Below are 18,863 nucleotides of genomic sequence, written 5' to 3'. Positions count from 1 at the left end.
GCTATTATATCCCATAGTAGAATAGTATGTACATGTTTAATGTTAAAAAAAAATGTGTTAATAAATTAATTAATGACATTTCACCTTTATATTCACTCCTTCCCATTAGGGATTTCTTCTTAGAGCCTGTTGATTTTATGTTGTTATTTGGTAATCAAAGTCCCAATTAAGCACTCAGGTTTCATCATCCATAGCTCAAGAAAACAAATGTTATCTTCCCTGTCCCATCATGATGTACTTGATGTAAATTCCAACCTCTAAAGCAGAGTTCTTAACCTGGCATGCAGATAGAATTTAAAAATTTTGTAAACATGGGTGGGAAAAAGCTACACCTTTATCTTCACTGTTAGTCCAATTAAAATACAGCTTTTCCTTCAGTGAAAAACCTGGGCAAAAATAATCTGATTTTTTTATCAATAAAATCACAGGTATTTTATGTCATGTTAAATGTTATATATCAAATTATTACTTATGTTACTCTTTAAAATTACAGAAATTATTAGCCCCACTGCTTAATTCATTAGTATAGAAATACATATATATATATATATATTAGTATCTAACATCTATCTTCTATCTATATATGTATTCATATATATCTATATGGATATACATATACCAGAATATTTGAAAATAATCTTATTATCAATTTCCCTTATATTTCATTTTATGCACTTAAAAATTTCATTCTAAAAACGGGGCAGCAGACTGGAGAAGTCCTGGTTTAATAATAACAAAAAAAAAAAAATTAGGAAAACTTGCTCTACTGACTTGCTCTGTAATAGCTGTTCATTTGCTTATTGGGATTAAAATGCTATTATGTCACATTTTCCAGATAATATTTCTTTCTAATAACTTCCTTCAGGAGATATAAAATCTTAACTCAAGGGTATGAAGAAGACACTTACTAAGAAGGAAAGCTTTTTGGTTTATTTTAATTCATATCATGTAGATGGATGTATGATTTTCTCTATAACTCTATATCTCATTGGTCCTGCAGGAACATATGGGTTCATCTCTGTTTTCATAGATATGCTAATAGTTACAAGTAGGATTTGGATCTTCTGAGAGTCTAAGCACAGATTTCTTGTTCCATGTTAGCAATACAATTCATAGCTATGAATTTGAATGTGTAGAATATACTTCCTTTTCAATACTAATAAAATTATTACACTTGGGAACTTATTAAAAGTTGCAAAAGTATCTCTATCTCGTGGGTGTTCACTAGTTCTGTTGTATTGTATACTGAAGAATGAAATCTAATGTCCAGTGGCCAATTCTACTCCCCAGTAACTTAAAATATGCTGTTAAATTACTTTAGAATACCAAGTTCATGAAAGTGATGACAGAAAGATATTTCTAAAATTTTTACAACATATATATCTTCTTAGTTCAATATTCCTTTTCCTCTAAAGTCATCAAAAAGAAGCAGCAGCAGAGTTCGTACTGTGGCACAGTGGATTAAGGATCTGGCATTGATACAGCTGTGGCACAGGTCGCAACTGTGCCTCAGATTCAGTCCCTGGCCTGGGAACTTCCCTATGCCATTGGTGCTGTTGAAAAAGAACAAAAGAAAAAGAAAAATTAGTGAAATAATCAAATCAATATTTCTTTCAGCCAAATTCCAAACTGCCCAATCTAAATTATTTCCTAGACTCACGGGCTTCTACAATTTTATAGAAGTTCTTTTTATCTTACTTTAACTATGCCTATTTAAAATTTATATATATTTCAAATTAATAGACAGGTAGTAAATTCTCTTTAAGACAGTATCATCTAGTTATTTTTATTATTTTAGTAAATGCTATGTCTTTTTTTTTCCCTTTTTTACTCTCGCTTATAGGTGAAAAGAAAAGGTCAAGTAAGTCTGACCTCTGGTTTATTTCCACAATCATTATCCTTAGGCTCCATTATGAAGAGATCCTGGCTTTAATGCTCTTAAATAAAAGGTCAGTTCAAGAAGGCTCTTTTAAATTACTTCCTTAATTAAAATTTGCTAAGAGAGTAGAACTCCAAAGTTCTCAAAACAAGTATGTATGCACATTTATCAAATCATCAAAGTTATACACTTTAAATATCTTACACTTTTGTTAATTATACTTCAATAAATCTGGGAAATGATAAAAGTAAAATTACTTTTACTAAAATTGTTGCTAATTTTTGAGGGTTAGAAAGATAAGGAAAATATAGAAAAAATAAATAATAAAAGGCTAAAAGGATAAAACAGGGAGGGATGTTAAGAAAAGCATCAGAAAAATAAAGATTAAAAATTAGAAAAATGAAAAAGAAGAAAAAGAAAAAAACACACAAAGGAATAAAAATAAAAGACAATTTTATAACAAGAAAAATATAGACAACATGAAGTGAGTGCAAGGTAATACAGTTAACAAAGTTAAAACAGATACTACAATTGTATTAAGAAACATTTATTTTTAAAATAAAAGTGTAATAAACAGGGATAGATTATAAAGGCTGGAGCTTGAAGTTTTGAAATATAAAGACAATATTTTGGCAGTGAAAAGGAGTTATCTAAGAAAATTGAACTTTACCTTAAGATTTGAACTTTATAGAAACTTGAGAACTTTCTTGAGTACAAAACTTTGTAAATGTTCCATCCTGGCAAGATAGATTTGTTTTGGGGTATGAGTTTGACAAAGCAATCTGAAAGGTTATTGGTTCATACCTGTGGAGCATGCTTAACATGAATATATCTAATAAAATATACCACAGAAATGCTAGAAATCAGGTATATCTAAATTTATATAGTATATATTATTAAAGTATTTACATTTAAGGAAAATTCTAAGATGAGATTCTTTATGATATCATGTTTACTGGGAATCTACTTCTAAAACAGTGTCACACTTGGGGAACTACAGAATACAGAGAAGAAAAATACTCATATATCATTATTATGTTGTGAACTAAGTATATATAACTTGCATTTTTGGAACTTTATAACACCAAATAAATGTGGGCTGTTCACTCATTTTACTAACTGGTACACCGGCAGACAATTTTGAAAAAAATACACATTTTACAAAAGCAATTATCCATTTTTATTTTGTTTACATTGCACTGAAAATTTACATCATACTTTTACAAAGTTTTTTTTCATAAAAATATACTTCTTTACAAAAGTGTATGCATTAATATAAGAGGAGTAGCCAGTTGCAGAAGAAACATTGTTTAAACAAGATCTTAAATGTATTAACCTTAACATTAATGAATGAATCATTGTTATTGCAGTCATTTGAATAAACAAGAATAAATAACTGATGGAATAAAATTTAAAACAGCATCCTGTCAGTAGAGTACAATGTTGAGAAAATTATATGAATTTCCAAAACAATGTATCTCAAAATGGTTTACAAGAAATTCACTATATGTTGTAGAGATAGATCCAAGCAGTGCTCCTGGGTGCAATGATTTCTCTTAGGCACTCTGTCTCATGATACAAAAAGTCAAGACTGTTTACAAGGTTATCCATGTTTGAAAGGGACAACAATAAAGTGTTCACACTGGTACATAATTTATTAAATGAACATCAAATGAACATTAAATTATAAACATGCTGTAAAAGGAAGACAGCAACATATTAAATCAAAATGCTGGCCATACTGTGATAGAGTTGTAAATGAGCCACCAATAACTTGAAAATATGTACCTTAATGTGCAATGAAAGAAAGCTGTTATATCTGAAAGAAGCTTCTTAAGAATAAGAGTATTGACATTTTAAAACATGAAAATTTGATAAATCCACAACTTTAGGAAAAAAATTTATATTAGTGATTTTGAAAGTATTTTTTTAACTCATTATGATTAGGAGATGGTCCAAAAATATCATTAACTCATTAGATAAAAGTTAGAAAGATTTTCAAGCTTTTATTTCTAACTGACCATTAGATAGAAGTTTGAAACAGTTTTAAATAAATTTGAATGCCAAACCTGAAGGTAAAGATATAATCTAAACCCAGTGGATTAATAGGTTCTATTTGGTCTTTCAAAAACATTGGGAAGTTTGGTAAAGAATGATAAGTTTGGTGTCTCAGATAACTGCAAAATCATTATTATAATTAATTTTTGCCAGCAAAAGTGGTTTCTGAGTGACAAAACAGATTGAAGCAAGGAGTTAAACACTACCCCATGGCTCACTGAATAATACTGGTTACAACATAATGAGGGAAATTAGGAGGCTAGCACGATGATCTTGCCATTTGAGGAAACTATGACAACCAGTCTAAAAAAAGACAGCAATATTATACTGAAGAATAAAAGCCAGAAGGAGTCAAATCAGAGTGGCAATCTTATCTCTTCGGTGGCATAAATTAGTTCATAAACATTTCAGGGCATGACTCAATCTGAAATAACCAGGTACATAAGGAAAACCATGACTCAATTAATAGGAAGGAACAGCTGATAGAGTGGAGTGAAATGCAGATTTACGGGCTTATGTGATATAGCTCATGACAGTTAAAGAGAAGTCAGTGATCTATTGACTCTTGTAAGTATAGCTCTTATTTTCTACCCTATATCATTTTTTAACCCAGTCCCTCTAATATAGTTTATAAAGCACAGAAATACTGATAGTGGATGCTCCTCCAATATATGCAAATAAGTTTATGTTTTAGAATAATCTCCTTTTTAAAAAAAGCAAATAAACTGTGAGTAAGCACTCTCAGAGTGCAGCCAAATTTCTGTAAAACTCTCCATGGTAAACATGAAGAAGAATTATGGTCCAGTTTACGAAAAAAACACTCTTCTCTATCATTCCTTGGGAAAAGGTGACCCAGCAAGTCCTGAAAAGTGTGCTTTAATTTTTATCAGTGAACTAAATGTGCACTGCTTGTGTGTCGATTTCCAAGCTTCTGAAGAAGGCAAAGGGTTGCCGCCTTATACCATTGTGCAGACCGTGTTCAAGTTGGGATCGAATCGCACTGCCTTCCCTTCCACTGACTTTGCATTGGTGTCATACATGGGGTTTTCAAATGCTGCTTGGCCATTGTTATTTTCATGAACTGAACATCCTGTATACTGTGTTTTGGGTGCAGTCCTGTTAATAAGAACATTGATTAGCTATGTGTTAACTTCTAGAAACAGCAGAGTAAGGCTAAACAACAGTATATTCAAGTCAGCATTGTTAATGGATAATGTAACTTGAAGTATTAATTGAGACATCATAAACTTGATACACCAAATTTGAATCATTTACCTGTCACTTTTAAATCCTGAGTGGCTTTAACTATTTATATACACTATACATTTTTATACAGTACCAATATAAGTGTAAATAAATGATATCATAGCTATTATTATATTACAGCTATTCTCAAAAATTTTCTTATAATGTTATCATTATGAAATATCATGTATAATGTAACTAAACTATGATGATGATGAATTTAAAGCTCATTGCTATATTTATTTCTCAAATATTTACTGAGTATCTATTGCATGCTAGGCATGATCCTGGGCACTGGATATAAAATTTTTTTGACAAAGAGGTATCATTCTGTAATGATAGAGAGTAATGAATGAAACAAAAACAAAGAAAAATAATATATAATGAAGATTGTTTTGATGAAAAGGAAATTTATTGATATGATAGGAATTAGTTGGGAACTGCTTTAAAAGAGGTAATAAGGAAAATTATTTAAGGAGGTAAAATTAAATTGAGACTTGAAGGTCAATAAGAAGTTGGTTCTACAGTAATAAAAAAGGGTTCCAGGAAGAGTAGACATCTAATGCTGATGCCTAATCTGGGAAAGTTCTTGGAGTATCCCAGTATAAATACTCAATAGGCTTAAAATGATATACACAGGGCAAATAAATTCAAAATCTCAAAGAAGAAATTGCTTAACTATATTGACACTCAAGTCATGAAAATTGTTTACTGATAACCAAACATTTGCCATTAGTTAACAAAACTCATGGAATCTAGGTTGGCTCATATAAATTTCTCATTTTGATAACCAAACATTTGCCATTAGTTAACAAAACTCATGGAATCTAGGTTACTGATAACCAAACATTTGCCATTAGTTAACAAAACTCATGGAATCTAGGTTGGCTCATATAAATTGCTCATTTTGAATTTTTGCTTCATTTCTTTATTTGGTTCACCTTTGATTAATGTTTATTTCCATTTTCTCTTTCCCACATCCCAATTCATAATTTGCTGACATTTGTAATGGAACAAAGGCATACCTGCCTCCACCTGTTCCTCAAACTTAACTCCTAAAGAGATTACACTTTAAAATAAATCTGATTCTTAACTCCTTTGTTTACAACAAGTGCCACAAATTTAAGCTGTTTATTTTGTTGTAATTTGTATTTGCCATTCTATGATTTTATTGTCTCTAACGCATTTTCTGAATTTTCCCCATACCACATACCACATAAGCATAAGTATAAGGAAAAAAAGAAATAAATTGGACATCATCAAAATGAAAAACTTTTTTATATCAAATAATACTATCCAGAGAGTAGAATTATAACCTACAGAGAGAGAAATATATACAAAGCACATATTTGAAAAAGGTTCCAGAATGCATAAAAAACTGTTATACCTCAACATTAATAAAATACATGACCCAATTTTTAAAATGGGCCAAGTACTTGAATGGTCATTTCTTCAAAGACTATGGACAAGTGACAAACAGGCACATGAAAAGATGCTTAATGTCATTAGTAATTAGGGAAATGCAAGTCAAAACCACCATAAGATACTTCACTTCACTTCAATGGCTATTATTAAAAAAAAAGAAAGAAAAAAGAAACCCAGAAAATTAGTATTGGTAAAGATGTAGAGAAAGCAGACCCTTGTACATTGTTGGTGGGAATGTAAAATGGTACAGTTGCTATGCAAAATGGTTTGGTGGTTCCTCAGTAAATTGAATGTAGAATTATCATATAATCCAGCAATTCTATTCTTGAGTACATACTCAAGAAAACTGAAACATATATCCAAACAAAAACTTGTACACAAATGTGTATAGCAGCACTATCCACAATAGCTGAAACATAGTAACAATTCTGATGTCTATCAAGTGATGAATGGATATATTTAAGATAACATATTCAAACATACAATGGAATATTATTCAGCTATATAAAGTAATAATGCCATGTATATGCATACATACACATGGTATAAGACGGATAAAACTTGAAAACACTGTTACATTCAAGAAACCAGATACAAAATGTCACATACTGTATGATTTCATTTATATAAAATATCCAGAATATGCAGACAAATATAGACAGAAAGTAGATTAGTAGTTGCCTGGAACAGGGGTGGGAGGAACAGGGAATGACTATTTAATGGGTAGTTTTCTTTTAGGGCAATGGTTCTATGACATTGTGGATATACCAAATACCACTGAACTGCAGACCTAAAATGGTTTAAATGGTTTTATGTTATATATATTTTACATATAAAGTATTATCATTGCTTACTTTATAAATTTAATGATGATTTTTATCATTAATAACATCTGATATTGACAAGGCCTAAATATTTGCTAATACACAATTATTAAAAACATGTATAAGGTTAAATAAATCATTCCTAGATAATATAGACAGACATTTATAACAAAAAAATCAGTTTTGAGAAAATTATGTTTAGGTATTCATTTAATTATCTGGCTATCTTAATTTCTTACTTTTCTTTTCTTTTCTTTTTATTCCTTCCTTCCTTTGTGTACTTTTTTCTTGATAAGGTATGGTCCCAAATAGTGGAGAATTGCATAGTAAAGACCCTTAGTAGTATGTTGTAATGGATGTAGTGAACAGAGACCAACTAATAAACTATGAGCTATATCAAATATATAATATTAATTGCATTATCTTTTAAAAGCAACAGAAGATAAATTAGAAGATTAGAGGATTTTATTATGTGTCTGCCTGGGTAAAATCTGTAAGTATTGTCAAGTGAACTAAGAGGTTTGAATGCAAGCTTCTTCCTAGTTCTCTAAATAAAACTTCAGCAGATACCACCTCTTCAATTTAAACCTTAACTTAGATTTTGTATCTCTAAAGTTTCATTATGGATAATGTTATTTTTATAACTTATACATTTAGTTATGTACCAGGAAATTGACAGGCAAAGAAGAGTAAGAGTTAAGTTGAATGCTAATGCAATTTGACAGAGTAATTTTTGTTGTGTGTATATTGGGATGGTAGAGACATAGGCAGGGGAAATACAGATTCAACAGCTGAGGTAATATCTGGCAACAAAGATTTCAATAACTCATGAGAAAACGGAATTTAAAATTTGAAATAGAGAATAAAAAGTATGTGAAATATAGATTTGGGAAAATTTTCGTATTCAAAATCTAAATGCTTACCTTTGTTTATAAAGATAAAATCCAAATCCTGCAAATATAAGTGCAAAAAAAGGCACAAGAATAGCAATGGCCACAGAACTACTATTTGTACCATGAGGTTGATTTGAAGAATTTGAACCTTCTGACATATTCAGTCCTATAAAATAAAAAAAAACCTTATAAATACAAAACCAACTCTATTTTATCACAATTGATTTTTTATTTTTATGAGCTATTTAATTTCTTCTTTTCTCAAGCTATCTACTTGGAAATATCTGCAATATATGTACTTGGAAATCTAGAGAGTAAACAAAAATAATTAATGAAATGCCTTCAAGTCATTTCTACACAATTTTGAACAGTGCCTAGTATGTAGAAGATATTTTTTTTAAGGAAAGGATACAGAATAAAAAGTAAGCAGCATTTTTTAACAGAAGAGTAAATACAATTGTGTGAAGAACACAGCAACACAAATAAATGTATAAGAGAACCACAACCCAAAACACATCTGTACACATACAAAATCTAATGGGAATGACAAACCAAAAAACTATAATGGGCACACACATTAAAAAAAAAATCTAAACACAATGCTAAAGATAGCAAATCGCAAAAGAAGATGACAAATGAGGAAGGGGAGAGGAAAAAAGATACAAATTAACAATTCAAAACAATTAACAAAATGAGAATAAATACATACTTATCTGTAATTACACTGAATACCAATGGATTAAATGCTTCAACCAAAAGACACAGACTGGCTGAGTAGATACAAAAACAAGACCCATATATATGTTACTTACAAGAGGCTCACTTGAGTCCTAAGGATACATAGACTGAAAGTGAGGTGATGGAAGAAGATATTACATGCAAATGGAAATCAAAAGAAAGTGGGAGTAACAATACTCATATCAGACAAAACAGACTTTAAAATAAATTCACAAGAGACAAAGAATGACACTATGTAATGATCAAAGGATCGGTCCAAGGAGCAGTTAAAACAATTGTAAATACATATGGACCTAACAGGGGGGCACCTCAATATTTAAGGCAACTACTGACATCTATAAAAGGAGAAATCAACAGCAACACAATGGGGGGGGGGTTAACACCCAATTTACAAAAATAGACAGATCAACCAGAAAGAAAATCAACAAGAAAAGATAGGCCTTAAATGACACCCTAGACTTAACTGATATTTATAGAAAATTCCATTCCAAAGTAGCATAATATGGATTTATCTCAAGTACACATGGAACGTTCTCCAGGATAGATCACATCCTGAGCCACAGACCAAGCCTTGGTAAATTTTAAGAGTAGAAATTATTTCATGCATTTTCTCCAACCATAATGCTGTGAGACTAGAAATCAAGTATAAGAAAAAACAGCAAAAAAGCACAAAATTCTAAGCAAAGCCATATGACACTGAACAACCAATGGATCACTGAAGAGATCAAAGAGGGAATCAAAAGATCCTTAGAAACAAATGACAGTGAAGATACAATAATCCAAAACCTGTGAGACACCGCAAAAGAAGTTCTGAGAGGAAGTTTATTGCCATACAATCTTATCTCAGTAAAGAAGAAAAAGCTCAAATAAACAACCTAACCTTACACCTAAAACGACTAGTGAAGGAAAGAAATCATAAAGATCAGAGCAGAAATGAATGAAATAAAGACAAAGAAAACAATAGAGAAGATCAATGAAACCAAAAGTTGTCTCTTGGAAAAGATCAAAAAAATTGGTAAACCTTTAGCCAAACTCATCAAGAAAAAAAGGGAGAGGGCTCAAATCAAGAAACAAAAAGGAAAGGGCTGAGATCAATAAAATTAGAAATAAAAAAGGAGAAATTACAACTGACTCCACAGAAATACGATGGATCATAAGAGACAAGTATAAGCAACTATATGCCAATAAAATGGACAATCTAGAAGCAATGGACAGATTATCACAAAGGTACAAGATACCAAGACTGAACCAGGAAGAATAAAATATGAACAGACCAATCACAAGTACTGAAATTGAAACTGTGATTAAAAAGCTTTCAAAAAAAAAAAAAAAAAAAAAAAGGCCAGGACCTGATTGCTACACTGTTGAATTCTATCAAACATTCAGAAAAGAGTTAACACATATTCTGAAACTGTTCCTAAAAATAGCAGAGGAAGGAACTCAAGCTCATTCTGTGAGGCCACCATCACCCTGATGCAAAATCCAGACAAGGATACCACAAAAAAAGAAAACTACAAGCCAATATTACTAATGAACATAGATATAAACATCCTCAACAAAATATTAGCAAAACAATTACAAATATATATTAAAAGGATTATACACTATGATCAAGTAGGATTTATCCAAGGGATGCAAGGATTCTTCAATATCCATAAATCAATTAGGTGATATACTACATCAACAAACTGAAAAATAAAAACCATATAATCATCTCAATAGATGAAGAAAAACCTTTTAACATACTTAAACATCTATTTCTGATAAAAACTCTTCAGAGAGTGAGCACAAAGGGAAACTACCTCAACATACTAAAAGCCATATATGACAAACCCATGGCTAACAACATTCTCAATGGTGAAAAACCAAAAACATTTCTAGGAAATGATCAGGAAAAAGACTAGGATGTCCACTTTCACCACTGCTATTCAACATAGTTTTAGAAGTCCCAGCAACAGCAATCAGAGCACAAAAAGAAATAAAAGGAATCCAAACTGGAAAGGAAGAAGAAAAACTATCACTGTTTTCACTTCACATGACATGAAAATCCTACAGATGCTACCAGAAAACTGTTAGAGCTCATTAATGAATTTGGTGAAATTTCAGGATACAAAATTAATACGCATAAATACACATAAATTGATTGCATTTCTACATACTAACAATGAAAGATCAGAAAGAGAAATCCATTCCTTATTCCATATTATTTACCATTGTATCAAAAAGAATAAAATATCTAGAAATAAACCTACCTAAAGAGACAAAACACCTAAACTCTGAAAACTGTAAGATGATGATGAAAGAAATCAAATATGACACAAATGGATGGAAAGATATACCATGCTCTTGGATTTAAGAATCAATATTGTCAAATTGACTACACTACTCATGGCAATCTACAGATTCAGCGAAATCCCTATCAAATTAACAAGGACATTCTTCACAGAACTAGAATATTTTAAAATTTATATGGAAATACAAAAGACCCCAAATATCCAAAGCAATATTGAAAATGAAAAATTGAAATGGAGGAATTAAGCTCCCTGACTTCAGAATGTACTACAAAGCTATAGCCATTAAAACAGTATGTGCACACACACAAACAAAACAGTATGCACAAAACCAGAAATACAGATCAATGGAACAGGATAAAAAGCCCGGATATAAACCCACACACCTATGGTTAACTAATCTATGAGAAAGGAGGCAAGACATACAGTGGCAGAAAGATAGTCTCTTTAATAAGTGCTGCTGGGAAAACTGGAAAGCTACATGTAAAAGAATGAAATTAGAATACTCCGTAACACCATACACAAAAATAAACTCAAAATGGATTAAATACCTAAATATAAGGCCACATACTCTAAAAATACTAGAGGAAAACATAGGCAGAATGCTCTTTGACATAAATCACAGCAACATCTTATTTGATCCACTTCCTAGAATAAAGTCAGTAAAAACAAAAATAAACCAGTGGGACTCAATAAACTCAAAAGCAATTGCATACCAAAGGAAACAATTAAAAAAAAAAAAAAGACAACCCACAGAATGGGAGAAAATCATTGCAAACAATGCAACAGACAAAGGCCTAATCTCCAAAATATATGAACAACTCATACAAGCTCAACAACAACAATAAAAACAACACAATTGAAAAATGGCCAGAAGACCTAAATAGATATTTCTCCAAACAAAACACATGGATGGTCAACAGGCATATGAAAAAATGTTCAACATCACTAAGTATTAGAGAAATGCAAATCAAAACTTCGTGAGGTATTTCTCACAGCAGCCAGAATGGCCATCATTAACAAGTCAACAAAAAACATGCTGAAGAGGCTGTATAGAAAAGGGCACCGTCCTTCACCATTGGTGCAATATAAATTGGTACAACCACTATGGAAAATAGTATAGAGATACTGCAGAAAAGTGAATATAGAACTACCACATGACCCATTCATTCAAAAAGATACATACCTCCTTATGTTCATTGCAGCACTATTCAAAATAGTCAAGACATGGAAACAACCTAAAGGTCTTTTGACAGATGAATGGATTAAGAAGAAGTGGTGGATATATATAATGGAATAATACTCAGCCATATAAAGGACAAAGTAATGCAATTTGCAGCAACATGGATGGAATGATAGATTTTCATACTATGTGAAGTAAGTCAGAAAGAGAAAGACAAATACTATATGATATTACTTATTTGTGGAATCTAAAATATGTCACAGAGGATCCTATCTACAAAACAGAAACAATCATGACCAAGGAGAGAAGACTTGTGGTTGCCAAGGAGGTGGGGGTGATACAAACTGTTACATTTGGAATGGATAGGCAATGGGATCCTACTATAAAGCATAGGAAACTGTGTGTGATTGGGTCACTTTGCTGTACAACAAAAAAATAAGTGTTTATATCAAACATGAATTAATGATCAGTATGTTTTAGTAAAGGAAGGGTAATTCCACCTGGTGGTGTGTAAGAATGTTTCCTGGGAGATATATACTATGAGCTTGACCTTGAAGAATCAGAACAATGCATGGAAGAGGAAGCAGGGCCATTGAAAGCCTAAAAATATGAAGGTGAGTTGCATTATTTAGGGACAATGACAAGTATTAGGCATGTCTGTGGGAAGCAGTATTAATAAGAGTAGAAGGCTAAAATGATAAACCATGCAAAGGCATAAATATTATTCTAAAGAGCTCAAACTTTCCACCCACTTGCAGTGAAGAATGACTGAAGCTGTTGGAAATAAAAGGTTCAGTGATAATATATAAGATTTGGAACAATGTTTATGGTGGGATGGACATGAGTGAGTCCAGCTTGAAAACAGGAGTAGTTTAAAGATTGTAGCAACACCTCAGATAAAAATGGAAATTAAGTTATAAAATAGTATGAAGAGATAGATTTAGGGGGACACTTTGTAGTTACAATCAATAGAACTTGTTTTTGTGTGGATGAAAGGGGTAAGAAGGCCTAGGATTAAGAGCATTCTACTTGGGGCTGAGGAAATGGTTATGACATTAGCACAATTAGGAAATGGGAAAAAATCAGATTTGTGAACAAGTCGGAACAAGGACTGGGGAAGAAAAAAAATGAACAAGCTCTTTTTCAGATATTTATTTATTTATTTCCATCTTAGACATGTAGTCATTGAGATACTTTGGAGAATACTATGTGAAATGATCTTGCATTCAATTACATGACTTTTAATGTACTGTGTTAATAAATGTTTTATACTGATTTTAAAACTAACAATTTTGGCAAAACATTATCCGAAATGACATCTAATCATCCCTGCCCATTAGGAAAAACTGATTTGCTTTTGTTTTTTTCTTTTACTTTCTTTCTTTCTTTTTTTTTTTAAATGGCCTCACCCATGGCATATGGAAGTTCCTGAGCCAGGGACTGAATCCTAGCCATAGCTGTGACCTACACCACAGGTGCAGCAACACTGGATCCTTAAACCACTGTGCTGGGCAGGGAATCAAACCTGTGCCTCTGCATCTACTCAAGTGACTGTAGTCAGGTTCTTAACCACTATGCCACAGTGGGAATTCCCCAATTTACTTTTTTGATAAACATTCAACTAAGTCACACCTTAGTCCAGGTGAAAATTATTAGTATCTTATTCTATAACATTTGTCCAGGGGCTCAGAATATTTATATAAAAGTTCAAAGCAATGGACTTTTAAAGATAAATGTCAGATACTAGTACTTAGAGCTTGAATTTATACTCTATGCATTAATACCATAATATATTAATGGGAGTCAGTAAACCTTAAGAAAATTATACACCAAAAGCTATGTTAATAAATACATTCAAACAAGACCATTAAATATTTACACACATTTTTAAAGAGTTGGAAAAAAAAATCCTGTGCCTTCCAAACAAAAAATTTACACATCCGAATAGCATAAAACCCTGAAAAGTGGCTCATTCTTCAAAGTTATCTCCCGTTTCCAGACCCAGGGAGTTTCTCAAGTGCCATCACATTTTTGGAGCAGTAAGAAAATTGCAACAAAATTCAAACTGGAGAGAAGTAGTGCAATTCTCATGAGATAAATATTTTACACTTTAATATTTTATTTCATATCTATGTCACTTTTTTCTTCTTTACTTGCTTAAGGGCAAGGTGGTTTGTCCTATGTATTAGAAACATGATGAAAAAGTAAACATGGTATGAGTTGGAACAACATGGACAAATATTTTGAAGAAAACAATTATTTAAAAGGCTATCAAATGTATCAGTATATAGACTTGACAAAGCAAAATTCGAAATGCAGGAAGCGTGCCTAATGTACAGAATCCATGGTATCTTCTTACAACATTTTGAATAATAAAGGAACTAATTGAAAATGAAAATTAGTACATTACCCAGTCTTTGTAGTCCAAATTGCCCATAATCTTTGCCCTGGATAAATCCTTGAAATACATAAGTAGCTCCATCAGGTTCAGCAGAAACCTAAAAATATTTATAAGTTTGATTAAATCTGAAGACTGGCCACAGCTATATTTTCCCAGTCTTAGTAAATATCCCATTTTACTCTGAAATGAATAATACATGGAGTTCCTTCATCCATATCTTTTACTATGTAAAACATAGCACATTGTGCACATTTGCCATCAAGGGCAAAAATCGAAAATTTAATTTTAAAATAATTATGATATTGGAAAAAGGGGCTTTGTTATTAATATAGTGATATAGGCTTATAGATTTCTTTTAGGCTAAGAAACCTCTTATCAAGAAAAAGGGAAATGATATGATGAAATGGAATGAGGCAAATGGTCAATTAAAAATTAAATTCTAATAATACTGTACTTTGTAGATTAGATTACTATTCAGCATAGATGCATTTCTTCTCCCCCTTCCCATCAACCTTCATGCAAAGAGTATATTTTTCATCTCACTGAGTTGGATTTGGTCCTGTGATTTGCTTTAGCCAAAGGAATATGAGTCGAATAGACAATAGGTCAGTTCCAAGCCTAGGCCTTAAGAGGCATGTTTCCTATTACAACATGTGAGAGAAGCCAGTCATAAAAGGCCATGTATTACATGATTCCATAAATACGAAAGTCAAGAACAGGGAAATCCAAAGAGACAGAAAATAGAGTTGTGGTTGCTTAGGGTTGGGGATGGTGGTGATGAGGTTTGGATGGGTCGAGTGATAGATAAAGAGTATGGAGTTTCTTTTTGCGGTGATAAAAGTTTTCTAAAATCATCTGTAGTGATGGCTACATATCTGTATATATATTAACCTCAAATATAAAACACTTCAAATGAGTGAATTGTAGGGTCTGTAAGTTATATCTCAATTGGGTTTTTTAAAAGAGGGGAAACATGTTTCTTTTCCACTTTGCCCCTCAGAGTTTCAGACCTTTGACAAGAGAAGAATATGCTCCTGGTTGCTACTGCTCCTCTGGTCTGTGCCTAATATGAAAAACCTGGAGCAGAAGTGAACTCTTTCAGAGCCTCAAGGAGGGTTCCTCACAACTAACCTCAAAAACATGAGAAAGATTTAAATACCTATTGTTTGACCCCGAGATTCTGTGGCTCTCTCTAATGCTATAAATGCTGACTATTACCTGTACCTTGCATGGGTATAAAATTATATATTTAAAAATACTTTACATTTTTGATTTCTCATTTGACTGCTCAAATAAAACAGGAATGGATACATTTCAGTCATATTAATTTATCTCAAAATTTGTCCTGATTAGCTGCAATCAGTTAACTAAGTCATGTATGTTACTGTGAAAGTTGTAAAATACCTTTAATCCTCACTCTAAAAAGAAAAATATTATAATAAACCATTCATAGAGGTCTGACATTTCACAACAAGTGATTTATTCCTTATTATCAGACAGACCCTGGGAATGGCCAATTTTAGGCACAAAGTGTTTCTTCAAAAAATAGCTCAAACTCTAATAGGTGAATGAATGAATTCATTTTATTTGTTTCCTAGATGAAACAATACAATTCTACAACAGTGCATTGAAGAATGAGTTAGAACTCAGCTCCATGAATAATGGCACAGATAGGGAAACAGGTGCACATTCTTTTTCCTTAGGTACCAAACTTACTATTCATTGACAGATTTAGAATATTTTATAATCTGTCTATGAAGAGGAAGTTATGTGAGCTGCTTCTTCTGCATAGGTATTGTAATCAGCCTTTTTTCTCAAGGAGAACTTTCAGGAAAGAAGATAGGAGGTCATAGGTTTCGGAAGGTTAGACACACTGGATTACTAGTGAATCATTCCTTTTTTAAAATAATTTACTTATAATAGTAATTTTGCTATTTTATATGTGTGTTTAATTAGCTTAATTTTGAAAAAAAAAAGACATTTTCCTGGAATCTTAATGGCAAGCCAAAGCACAAATTTGTTATTAAAATTAGCACCAGACATTTAAATACTTGTACTTACAAAGCCATCCATGGCCCAATTTTCCTCCTTCATTTTCTTTACAGAAGCATGAGCTGGTACTTTAATAAGATAAATGTGTAACATTAGGCGAGCTTCTTGGCTTTTGTATACTCCTGTAAAATGTAAGGGCATTTTAGTCTAGTAACTTTACAAATAGTTATGCTTGACTTTATTATCTCTAGCTCCTTAAATATATCATAAATACATGTGATAGGAAAAGAAATAAAACAAGGCCAACCAAGGCTGGCTTCACCCATAATGCTTTTCACAAATCTTGCAATATACACTGATCTCTCTTTCAGTTGAAACTCTCAACATAAACCTTAATTGTGGGGTTTAAATTATCTATGCTATTAATATTAAATATTACTATTCTTAATAACATCATTCCATGATTATTGCAAACAAAATTATTTCTTCCCAAGTCAGATTTTAAATCTTTAAGGGTATGAAGCAAATGTTAAAATTCCTGATATTTTCCTTAACAATGAATTAAGTGCCAAACCCGAGAGAAAGAATATTCTAGGTGCTACTAGAGCTACAAAGATGGAAATGTTGTTCTTACCTAAAGGTAAGATGCATAAAAGCATTTCCAAGAATTAGGAGCTATAAGTAAGGTACGCAACTAACTAAAATACATTAGGGAATATGAGGAATTAAAGGCCAGAAGAGAGAGGGATCATTTCACACTGGTGTGCTCTGGAAATACGTATAAAGAAAAAGAGCATTTGAGCTGAATCTCAAAAATCAAGTAGAATGTTTGGTTTGAGAAGTTAAGTATAGGTAATGGCATAAAGGAGAGAAGTAAAACTGTATACAATCCTGCTTTACTGAACGGAGAATATTCTCAGAGTAGAAATAAAATGGATTGTAAGTGTTTTGAGGGAATAATAGAAAACAAGGTTCTAAGTAAAAAGTTTGTGATTATCTCATGGTTGAAATTTGACTTAATTCACTCAAATCTTTCACTGATGTAATAACGTATCATAAGAATAATCTAGGGATACAAATACAATGATACATAGATCTTGATTTAAAGTAAATTGCAATTAAGAGGGAAAAGGCACAAAAAAATAATCAAAATTGCTGAAAAATGTTATAATTGATTTTATGGAGACAGTAATAGCAGGTTTTATTAGCCTAATTACTTTTTTGTTTTTCTATACTTATAGAAATTTATTTTGAAATTTGTCTAGATTAGAATACATATACTTATATTTTGTGCTCTCACAGAAGAAAAATAAAAATTTATATTTCAAAATCAAATCAGTAGTCAAAATTTAAATGCATTATTTACATTCCTGTAAAACTTCTTTCAATTTATATTAGGTAATTATATATATTTTTTTAAAGTTAAAATACATATTAACTTCTAATATCTTAACTTTAGGTTTAATGTAGGATTGTTCAATAATACAAAATGATGCTTTATATTATAAAATTGACAAAATCAATAGGTATAATTTTATTTTCCATTTTATTTACTTCACAAATCATTCCATTATTTATAATTATATATAGGATATATACATAGCCACAAAGTTTAAATATATATTTCATATTTTCAATATCAGTATTTTATTTCATTCATTTATTCATTTAATGCTTTTCTCTTTTTTTTTAGGGCAACATGCGTGGCATGTTCCCAGGCTAGGAGTGAATCAGACCTATATCAGCTAGTTTAGGCCACAGCCACAGCAATGCGGGATCTGAGCCACATGCAAACTACACCACAGCTCGCAGCAATGCCAGATCCTTAACCCACTGAGCAAGGCCAGGGATTGAACCTTCATCCTCATGGATACTAGTTGGATTTATTTATTCTGCACTACAACGGGAACCCCGATATCAATTTTCTAAAAATA

At 31.6% G+C, this 18,863-nt stretch overlaps 1 protein-coding gene across 5 annotated transcripts in view; it reads right to left on the bottom strand.

The window, feature by feature from the left end:
* Positions 1 to 3,035: 3,035 nt before the first annotated feature.
* CSMD3 (CUB and Sushi multiple domains 3) overlaps positions 3,036 to 18,863 on the bottom strand; it is a 1,221,352-nt gene continuing 1,205,524 nt past the window's right edge. For all 5 annotated transcript variants that reach the window (XM_021090582.2, XM_021090584.2, XM_021090585.2 and 2 more), the window contains 4 exons: positions 16,999 to 17,111; positions 14,947 to 15,034; positions 8,355 to 8,490; positions 3,036 to 5,053 (listed from right to left, as the gene is read on the bottom strand). In XM_021090582.2, the coding sequence (XP_020946241.2) occupies positions 4,894 to 5,053; positions 8,355 to 8,490; positions 14,947 to 15,034; positions 16,999 to 17,111 (497 nt within the window). In that variant the 3' untranslated portion in view covers positions 3,036 to 4,893. The remainder of the gene's footprint in view (positions 5,054 to 8,354; positions 8,491 to 14,946; positions 15,035 to 16,998; positions 17,112 to 18,863) is intronic.

Source organism: Sus scrofa, chromosome 4 (genome assembly GCF_054392235.1).
Source record: "Sus scrofa isolate SSC_HxYL_T2T_F1_AM1 chromosome 4, Sscrofa_HxYL_maternal_Yorkshire_Landrace_v2.0, whole genome shotgun sequence".
NCBI classification, from domain to species: Eukaryota; Metazoa; Chordata; class Mammalia; order Artiodactyla; family Suidae; genus Sus; species Sus scrofa.
The sequence above is the reverse complement of the archived record's forward strand: the minus strand, read 5'-3'. Positions and strand labels throughout refer to the sequence as shown.